General features: G+C 33.9%; 2 protein-coding genes across 2 annotated transcripts; one reads left to right on the forward strand and one right to left on the reverse strand.

Annotated features, from left to right (window-relative positions):
- Positions 1 to 4,154: 4,154 nt before the first annotated feature.
- Positions 4,155 to 6,694, forward strand: LOC129899700 (NAC domain-containing protein 71-like). Its single transcript, XM_055974727.1, has 4 exons — positions 4,155 to 4,743; positions 5,254 to 5,534; positions 5,633 to 5,938; positions 6,022 to 6,694. The coding sequence occupies exons 1-4, from the start codon at positions 4,587 to 4,589 to the stop codon at positions 6,292 to 6,294; spliced, it is 1,017 nt and encodes a 338-aa protein (XP_055830702.1). The 5' UTR covers positions 4,155 to 4,586; the 3' UTR covers positions 6,295 to 6,694.
- A 2,585-nt stretch (positions 6,695 to 9,279) lies between these two features.
- LOC129899440 (uncharacterized) lies at positions 9,280 to 10,663 on the reverse strand. Its single transcript, XM_055974409.1, has 2 exons — positions 10,419 to 10,663; positions 9,280 to 10,018 (listed from the first exon to the last, which is right to left on the reverse strand). Exons 1-2 carry the CDS (start codon positions 10,606 to 10,608, stop codon positions 9,501 to 9,503), a joined length of 708 nt encoding a protein of 235 aa, XP_055830384.1. The 5' UTR covers positions 10,609 to 10,663; the 3' UTR covers positions 9,280 to 9,500.
- Between the last annotated feature and the right edge of the window lie 504 nt (positions 10,664 to 11,167).

The following is an 11,167-nucleotide window of genomic DNA, read 5'->3' on the forward strand; positions in this document are numbered from 1 at the left end:
AACTTACATGTTGCAGCAATTTGGCGCCTTGGTAGGCTAGGTTTTCTTAATCGAGTAGTCATAGATATATTCTTATTGCATAATATATTATTGATTGACGGAATATTTCATGTCTAGTCCTTCAGACACGAAGTCTGGATGGCTAAACGTGTTCATATTGTTCTTTAGGGAAGAAATGTACTATGTGGGTTATGATTATTCTGTGACTAGCGATGGTTGTCTAGTTCTTTATTCTTTGACTTGATAATTCTTGTTGAGATGGTTGATGGTTCTTATAAGGTTTATGTAAGAAATTGAATGGTTATAGTGAGATCCCGAGTGTCTGTGTTCGCGTTGGTTGTTCTATGTGAAATACTTGTGTAATGCATATTCAGGAAATAAAGGGTGAATGTGAAATAACTTCATGCAATGAACCTGTTTGATTTACTTGTAACTTCAAGTATGGTGGTTGCATTGTGGTTGTGATTGTTTTGTGTGTTGATTATTGGATCGGGTACCACGCTGATACACTAACAATGAAAATGAGTACCACGCTGGTACATTAACAGATTGAGTGTGAGTTTCATGAGAGGACCAAGTATGTGTTATGGTTCTATAAGAGGACCAGGCATGTGCATTGATTGATTCCAGGTATTGGTTGATTTCATGATATCGTAATTGAAGCCTATGTATTCGTAATGGTTGTGATACGAGATTGACATATGTTTAAAGGGTCAAAGCTTCTAAGCCTACCCGAATTAGCACCTCTAAGTACAACTATATCTAGATAAGTTGGGACCATTATTTCAAGTCGGACAACAAATTGTCAACATTTTGATAAGTTCAGCCATCAAATAATTACTAGGAAACAGAAGTAATTAACAAAGAAGAGAAAAAAAATTGAGGTGACAGGTGGCTAATCTAATGAAATGGGTGGACTAATCAGATATCCTAAATATCCGGCAGATGCATGTTAGAATTGAATAATTATGATTTGATAAGTTAATTATCGAAGATAAAGAAGGCTAGTCAAGAATTATTTGTATATAATCATGATTTGATGACTTAATGAGGACAAAGCAAAACGCGTTGAAGTATATCACATTAATTTGAATCTCCCCATGAAAGATACAGTACTCTAGTTTAGATGATCATATCAATTATCATACTTTATCCTATTTTGATTACCATAATTTTTTTTGTTTGACAAAGATCTAGTCATGTTACTCATGTATACATAAAAGTGTATTGCGTTTTAACTTGGCCTCAATTGATATTTATGCTCTTTAATTTTGAGTCTGTACAAGAAGTGGCGGAGCCAGAATTTTTACATAGGGGTTCAAAATCTGAAGAAGTAAACACATGAACTAGTCGAAGGGGGTTCGACACCTATTATATATACATAAAAAATAATTTTAACTATGTATAAATAATATAATTTTCCGCCGAAGGGGGTTCGGATGAACCCCTGACTTCATGTTGGCTCCGCCCCTGTGCACAAGTAGACACTTAAACTTGTAAAGATGAACAAATAGACACGCGCATTCTATATGATATAATACAAAGTAACTTAAATGTATCTCACGTGAATTGACATATAGGACGAGGTGCCAACAAAAAATATTGGTTCAATTTTAGAAAACATGTACATAAAATATCTAATTTGATGGAGAAACCACATATTCACGTGCACCACTATTTATAGAGTCGATCTGCGCTATTCACGACCAAAAAAGTCCATTTGAAATCACAGTTAACAACTCCCCCTGTTTGATTATTGGATTATTAGGTGTGTGTTTTGCACCTACTTATTCTTCATTCGTAACTCGAATTTCTAATCAATCAATGATAATCGAGGTGCTCAACCACGTGATCAACAAGCCTCACTGTACCAAAGAAACTTTTCTTTTCTTTTCTTTTTTGCATCGATCAACATGTAATTCAATCATTTAAAGAAAAAGGTATGATCATATGGCTTGTTGGTTGTATAAGTCTGCTTCTTTAACATTCCCAATAATTAATACAGTAGAAGCTACTATATATTCTCTATGTACGTACGTACAAGGCTGCAGCCTTAATTCCCTATTTATGTGTCTTTTTCAAAAACGAATAACAAAAAAAAATTCCTAACTTGCCAAATCTATAAACTCAGTTCTTATATTACTTTTCTTCAAATTATGGAACTAATTATGATTCATGCCTACTTAAAGTAACCATATATTTAACGAGAGTAGTTTACTCTCAATTGAACTCTTAACGGTTTCTAATTAATGGTGAATTAGCAAGCTAGTGTGTGATACATCATACACGTTTAATTTGTTCGAAACTGATGCATAGTCGTACTTTTTCCATTTCAAAATAAGTAATTTTTAATTTGGACGCACCCTTAAGGCTCATTCTTAAAAATTAAGAAGTGTTTTTACCAACTTACCCCTAAATTATAAACACCTTGAAAAAATATAATTTTTTAATTATTTCTTATTTATATAAAATTCTTATTAATATCTTTTTAATTACATAAAACTTCATTTATTTCGGAACAGAAAAAATTGCCTCAACTTAATGAATTCCATCCCCGCGCAACGAATTGCATTGCCAACGTCCTGATTGTCCGTGGCAGTACTTTTTAGAAGATAGGCTGAGAACATTTCTGGCATGTCTCTACTATCTTTCTTTTTTCCAGTGTGAAAAGGATTAAAGCAAGTAAATCTTATGAGATCACATGATTAATTAATCTCAGAATCTTGCAACTCTTTCTTGAGGATAATGAGAGTAGGGGACCATCCTATAAATGGTTATATTTTTTTTAAAAAAAAAAACACAGCCAGAAGTCCATCAGAATGGTTCAGACTAATACCAAATTACCAATACTAATTAAACTTAATTATGGAGAATATAATCCGCTCCTATTATGAGAACTCAAAGCAAGTCTTTTGTAAAGTTCCATTTCACATTTTTTTTCATTTCCTTGCAACTGTAACACCTCAACTTTATAATTAATATTAAAACTTTGCCTACCTTTTCAGCTCATGTACACATTTGGTCCACGAATAATGATAATAATTTTAGGATAAAATATAAAATTATTTTCTATATTCCATTATTTATATTAAAATAAAAAATTAGCTATTTTATATAAAGAATAAAATAACTATAATCACATGGAATATCCTTGTCTATTATTCCATCCAACCAACCAAACGACCAGCCCCTTACCATTATAGTTGCTAATTCTTTTAGGATTAAACTCCATTTTGTAATAGGTAATTTTTACATTACTTTTTAGCTTAATAACTAATCTCACTTCTTACCGACAGTTACATGTACGTAGAGTTGTCACTACATTGAAATTAAATTCATTTTCTTTATATAATTTTTTAGGAGTGAGCTTGCAATAATATAATCTTTATTTACTTGCTGCTATTTGTAAGCTTCTTCAAAAAGTTTTGAAAATAAGAAATGGACATCCACTGTTCAATATATTCATAATAAAAAGCAAAATTGATTAAAATCAGAATAGTAGTTTCCACTTTGGTCACTACACAAAAGTGTCAATAAACTCTTTAAGTACCTCTTCTTTTCGAACACTGGGCCATACCATGACAAAATCCCACCCCGTTAAATCAACCAAAAAGTGGTTTTGTCTGACTCATGATGATGTGGATGGAATACAAGAGTTCAAAACTAGTAGGGAAAGACTCTTGACCAAAGAATCGGATGAATACTTTATGATTCTAATATTAATTAGAGGTTAATTTCGATTTAAATTTTACCGATTTAATCTTTAAAAATTTCAGTATTGAATACATTGTATTTTTCAAATTATAAGTTCAACCTACTCATTGTTGCAACTTTAGTACTTTTTCACTCGTTTATACATAAATTAATTTGCATATGAGATGTTCAGATGAATTCAAATTTGTACCAAATATTAGTTAATTTGATTTTCGTACTTTGGATCAAGCAAAATAAATTGAAACAGTAACAGTTTTTAGTATGAATCTGGTTCTGATTTTGGTGGGGTCATTCTTGTGGAATTTGTGGTTAGCCTAGACAAGCATACATCTTTCGGTTTTCATATTATTATTTTTGCAACATTTTGCTTCTCCATAGCCTATAAAAGTTCATTGATGCTACTCTTTTTTAACTCTACACAAACTTCTCATTCTCTTCATATAGACTCTTTAGCTGGTCTCTATTTTTGTACTGTGATCACTCAAATTTTGCAACTTCTAAACTTTTTAGGCTTGTTGGTACTAGAAAAAAAAATTCCCTTTTTAAAATTTTGACAAACCATAGAGTGGCATTTTTTGCCTAGTAAGATTCTAATTCCACTTGAATTTCCTTTCAATTCCAATTTCAAGGAACTTTTATTGGGGGAGGGGAGCTTTTTGCAAGAAAGGCAGTTTTGATCTTTTTTTGCTCTGGAATATGATTGTGTTCTCTCAGGGATATTGCATCTTATGTAAACTTATCGAGACAAAATTCAGTGTAGTCAAAAGTTTTTATTTTTGGATATTTCAAATTTTCAAAGGGTACAGTTTGGGCACTTAGCTAGATTTCATATTGTAATTTGTGTAGTTAAGCTCTTGGAAACATTTACTTTGATGGGAGGAATATCACTACCTCCAGGATTTCGTTTCCATCCAACTGATCAAGAATTGGTTGGATATTATCTGAAAAGGAAAAGTGATGAACTTGAAATTGAGTTGGAAGTCATTCCAGTAATAGACTTGTACAAAGTTGACCCATGGGACCTTCCAGGTATACATTCTTGATAACCTTTTTTCTCTTGAAAAAACTTACCTAAGCATTGAGAAATATATACTCGGCGAATAACCTCACATAGATTAGGAAGTAAATTCGTGGTGAATATGTGCATTAGGATAGGCTGTCTACGTCACACCTAGGAGTGTCCTGCGTGAAATTGGTATGCTTTGTGTACGGGCTGCCCTTTTCACGGTGGACACGTCATTGTCTTCATCTATGATATTTTCATTTGATAGGTTATGTTGGTGGAGCAAAAAGCTAAGAAATAGTGCTTTTGCTGTTTCATGACAATTTGAACTGAAAATGAGTTGTTGCTTTATAGCTTATCTAATCTTTTTTTGTCTTTTCACAAGATGAGTGCTCTGTGGGACATCTCTATTTTCACACACATACCCTAACCACATATCAAAAAAGAAAAACATGTCTTAATTAAGCATCAGAAGTTTCTTGTTTTAGCTGGTTGTTGCTTATTCTGAACTTGGTAATTTGGAATACTGATGACAGAGAAATCTTTCTTGCCAAAACGTGACATGGAGTGGTACTTCTTTTGCTCTCGGGACAAGAAGTACCCGAATGGCTCACGAACCAATCGAGCCACTAATTCTGGATACTGGAAAGCCACAGGGAAAGACAAGAAAGTTGTATGTAAGCAGCCTGCAGTTATTGGATACAGGAAGACACTAGTATTTTACCGTGGAAGAGCTCCTCTAGGGAATAGAACTGATTGGGTAATGCATGAATATCGTCTTTGTGATGATGTTTCACAAGGCACTCCTAGTTTCCAGGTAATTGACAAAACTCAACATGAAGTTCGTCAACTTAATGAAACATGCAAACAAGAAAAAACATGACCATAATACAATTACTATTTAAATATCTTCAGGGGCCTTTTGCTCTTTGTCGTGTCATCAAGAGAAAGGACAACATTTCATCGAGGACGAGTGATGTTAATGGAGGAACAGCCTTTAAACAGGTTGAATGCAGTTCAAGAATCGAAGGTTTTACCTCAACAGTAGCCTTAAATGAACCCCTTGTCCTTTCTGATGACATGCCAACTCCAGCTACATACGTGTCCGGTAATAGCAACTATTCAACTCCTATTAGTTCTCCTTATCAGACAACACAAATAGAGGACTATGACTCTGCAAACCTCTGGATGTCTCAGAATATGGTTCTTGATCCTTCAAAGGTATTGATGTTGTTCCTTTTTCTCTGCATTGGTTCATGTTTTTCCTATGAACTACATACTAATATTTTGGTGGCTGGATATAGGAATGTCCTCAAGGAAGAAGTATATCTGGAAATTATCCGCATGTGTTCTCAAACTCGACTTTATGGAAGTCAAGTGATCATTATGACTTCACATCAAGTTCATCTTTCCCGAATTTTAGAGGGAAAGTTGAACTTTCTGGTGATCTCAGTGGATATGGCAGTGTATCTCCCTTCTCAGTCCATGGAAGCTACATGGAGTCCTATGGCAACGAGGATATTTCATATAAAGGTTATAACCAGAACGACTTATTGGGCAATCCAAATCTCTTCTGATGAACATTGGGGTGTAGAATTTTGGGAAATTTAATGTTGTATGGTCACAGGAAAGATAATATAAGTAGTCTGATGTAAGAATCTACTAAGAATAGGTCAATGCAACTGAGTGTGCTACTGAAATAATCTAAAGTTGTTCTCCGAGACAACAGCTTTTTAATGTCTGTCTTAGAGTCATTTGATCTTATTACATTATCTTCGAGTTTAGTTTCCTAAGTTCAAATCTAGCTGGTGTTTTTTCATTGAAGTATGAGATACCTACTGACGATCGTTTTTATTGATCCCACAAGGAAATGGTCAAGTTAGTAGCTGAATCTCTTAGATAGAGTTAAGCCCCCATTACCTTCCTGATATTTATCAATGTTCTCATTCTGATCAATTCGATGTATGCACTTGTTATGAAGAACCAAAATTTTGGTGTGTTATTGACTATTAACTCTTATATAAATTATATAAGTATAAACTTGTTGGGGAAGTACTGAACTACTGATGTTCATCAGCAGAACTTCCTCTCTAGCATCTATTGATTACTCCCTTTAGCAACTATTGGTTGCTTATTCATAGCTATTCAACTGTTTAAACATAGGTGACCAAGATTTAAGGAAAAAACATCGTTTGAAGTTTTAAAAGACAGAGTTCCCTGCCCGATAACTGGATAACTAACTAGCCAAATGCACCCTGAGATTCATATGCCAAACTTGCTAAATTGTAGTTTGACAATGTCCTTGATAGCTTCCCAATACCTATTTACTTATAAACCTAGCATCACTTGTACTCATAGGTATATGGATGAGATACTACTTTAGACTCAAATATCTATCTATAATCACTAATTTGGACTTTGTTTTGACTTCAACTGGGGAACTACTATTGAGAAGCCCCTTGTATCAGGCAAACTGAATTCACTCTTGACCAAATTATTTTGCCAACATACAGGCAGAATTTAGACTCAAGTTATCTCTAAAAAGTTAACACTTCCTCAACGTATTTGCATTATAAAGAATATCTTGATATGATTGTGATAGTCCCAACTTCCATATAATCATGATCAAGAATCTATAGCAAATGACATAGAGGATACTGCTTTAGGGAACACAAAAGTAACTCACAAGCAAAAGATACAAGAAAGGAGGTTAGTAAAACGGTTGTTGAGGTATCTGTTATCTGAAACCCACTGGCTGGACTAATCACATTGTAGCGGCCTCAGTCCTTCTGACTTCAAAGATCCATTTGGTGCAACTAAGAGTACTTCACGAAATTCTTAAGAATTAAAGAGTAATTATTTCTTGCATCTGGAAGGAATCAAGGTAACTTAACTGATGGAGTTGCTAAGCCAATCAAGAAAAATACAAAAGCAAGCCACAAAAAAGTGAGAATCAATCAATTCCTACGTTACATCTCCTTGAACTCAACTTCAAAAGATGTCCTCCAAACTATTCTTCCTAACAAAGCTTTAGAAAAGTATAATTAAAAGTTCAGAAGCCATAAACTCAAAAAGAGAAAGAAAGATAGGTGCACTAACGGATTAACCATTAGTCTTTCCCACCCCCTATTAGTTCAGACATGATACCATAGGTAGCTAGAGAGGAATCAACGAAGCGTGTGGCCCATTTATCACTAAGCAAATAGTCTCCCAATTAAACCAGATCTCCTTTATGGACTTACCTATGTTTTTCTTAATGTACTCTTTTTGGCCTGTACTTTAAAATAATGCTCCACTAGTTGGTCCCATTGAAGAATGATGGAAATATAATTAGTTACAGTAAATAGAAAACATGGCGGAGCTGCAGCTTCCCGAGTAATGAGTACATAACCTTAGATAGGAAGGTGTGGAGAATACAAATTAGGGTAGATTGTTAGTAGGTAGGAATGCTTTGTCTTGTTGCCCTTACTAGTAGTCGTCGGATTATTCTTGTAGTTTCTTGTTCTTCGATTTTTGTTACTATCTATTATTTTGTATAGTTCGTTTGTAGTATTATTTTGTTGTAATATTGTTCTGTGACTATTTGTTGTATTTGATACCATCTATTGTCTCTTGTACTTCCATTATGTTTTTTTCTAAAATGTTTTTGTCTTGTGCCGGGGTCTATCGGAAACAACAATAAAGTCTGCGTACGCTCTACCTTCCCCAGACCCACTATGTGGACTACACTGGGTATGTTGTTAAAGTAAATAGAAAACATCTCCATCAGTAGCAAACTGGGAACATAGCAAGACCAGAAAGTACAATCTCAACAAACTAGGTACAGTAGCTCACATCAGGGGTGAATACATAATGCTGAGGGTGAATACTCTTTGTCAAAAAAGTAATATATTACATGTTTAAATATTACTGAAAATATATATGTACCAGATATATATATCAGCACGAACATTTTTGACACAATAGGCAACAAGAGTACTATGGTCGAAAGACTTCTATTTTTACGGTGATTTTTGAAAGCCAGTAGTAACATGCTAGGCACGAAGCAGAGTCACGTGTTTTCTCACTCGGTTACATTGGTGATTCTTTGCTCGTCTATCGCCAAAATTGTCCATGAATCACTGGCTTACAGACCATTTCTATCTGTATAGAGGGTTCTATTTAAGTTGGTAAATAATGTTTTGTGCCTTCTTTTGATTACTACATTCATTCTTGAGTTGACTTCTTATGATTACTCAATTCATTCATGAGTTGAAATCTCTAAGTGAAATAACTTGAGAAAATTTAGAAACTAAATTTGAAGGAACATAGAATATAAAAGGTATAATACAGAGATAAAAACTTTAACTTGACCTCTAGTGGCAGTTGAACAACCAACTTTCATTGTGACTATCTAGACACTTCGAATTAGACACAGGTGCATCTCGCAAACACCTTTAACTTTGAAAATGCACATTTAGACACCTTTAAGGGGGTGCATTCTAGATGTACATTCTCAAAGTTGAGGTGCTTACGGGGCCAACTTAAACCAAGTTAAAGTGTCTAGATGTGCATTTTCAAAGTTCAAGTTAAGGTGTCTATATATGTATCATATGTGTTGCAGGCCATTTTTACACAGAAAATGTGAAATTTACATGGCTACATCTTATGATCTAATATAGTAGTAATACATATACTTTCTTTAGTAACCTCAAGATCACTGAGACTTTTAACTAGTTTTCCCTAAGGAAATGACATCCATCTTTGCCAAAAAGACCAAAAAATTCATGGGAAACATGAGGAATCAATATAAGCTAGCAATTTGAGGACTACAGAACACAAGAACTTCATCAATAACAGCCTTAGACTCATCTCCAAACAATGATTCTTTACCATCAGGTCTTTTAGCATAAGAAAGTCCCAATCTTGACTTAGCTTGCCTTAAATCACCAACCCCGGAATTCGTATCAGGTCCAGCAAATCCACCCATGACAGGAGCCAATGGAGGTCCAATTAGCAATCCATCAGCACCAAATTGTGGCCCTCCTCTAGCATAATCAAATAGGGCAGCACCACTTCCCCCTACTTTAGGCAAGATCATTGGTTTTTCATCATCTTCATCCCAATAAAAGAGAAATGCATCAAAAGTGTCGTAATAATCATCTGTGCTTCTGTAGCCTTCTGGATTAAATGCACCAAACTTAAAGGCCTTTGTTGTGTAGCCAATAATCACACATGGTCCTTTGAAATCAGATCTGTTATGGAATTCAGTTGCACTAAATCCATCCACTGATGCCTTATAGCAGCATTGCAGTTCCCTTCCTGCTTATCGATCATCGGCCAAATTAAAAATTAAAGAACAAAAATGAAACTCTTTGTCAGTGGCAGATCTAACAATATGTAGTTCAAATTCTCTCTCTATATATAGAGAGAGGTGAATTCGGAATATTAACTCGATAGGTTCACCTTTAAAATTCTTAGCATTGAACTCACTATGAGAGGCCAAGGGCAGAGCTAGAAGGTTACATACAGGTTCACCTTTGTATCAAGCAATCCATCAAATATATATGTATATAAGTTATATTTAAGAACTCAGTTACTAACACACCTGACATTACTATACACCATAATTAAGTATATATAGAGTTAGACACATAATTCAGTATCTACTAGCTCTAAATTCTGGATCCGCCGTGAAATGAAAAGAGAAAGAAAGAAGTACCTTTCAAGAATGTTTTGGTGACGAGAGAAGGAGGGAAAGGAAGATCAAGATCATGGTATCTAAATTGTGGCTTAGTATCAGTACTCTTGTTATTTTTCCCAAAATTCCAGTTAAATAAGCTCCTTGTACAACATTTATTATTTAAATAAGGAGTGGATATAGAATTTAGTATTGCTATAGAGCAACTCATTTGAATATGGCTGAAACAGAGTGAGCACTCTTCTTCCCTCACTTCTATTTCTCTTCATACATAATCTTATCCTCATCATATGTGGAGCCATCATACACATGAAATTTGAATTTTTTTGTGCTCTACCTTTTAACAATTTAAAACTTATAAATTAATTAATTATATCAGCCTTTTTTATATATTAACTAGTTCTCGTTGTCCCCTATTACTGTATAAAATTTGTACGGTGGGTAAAAAATTTGTGGTGCTTTTCAAATAGAAACAACTCAAACACAATAAGTTAACTAAAATAAATCCTCAAAAAGCAATTCAAAAAAGATGAAGACACTCAATCAATATACATTTAGTAATTTTATCCAACTAATCAAATTCTTGCTATTTATTTTTTGAAGGGTATCATAATCTCTCAACTTAATTTAGAGTATTATTTTGGTCATTTAAGTATAAGACTTTCTATTTATATAATTGTATTAAAATAAATAAATAGACAGATAATTATAGTATATAAATAGAGATTGGAACTGGTGATGTGAAGAAAATCAAAAACATATCTTACTCT

Source organism: Solanum dulcamara, chromosome 8 (genome assembly GCF_947179165.1).
Source record: "Solanum dulcamara chromosome 8, daSolDulc1.2, whole genome shotgun sequence".
NCBI lineage: Eukaryota > Viridiplantae > Streptophyta > Magnoliopsida > Solanales > Solanaceae > Solanum > Solanum dulcamara.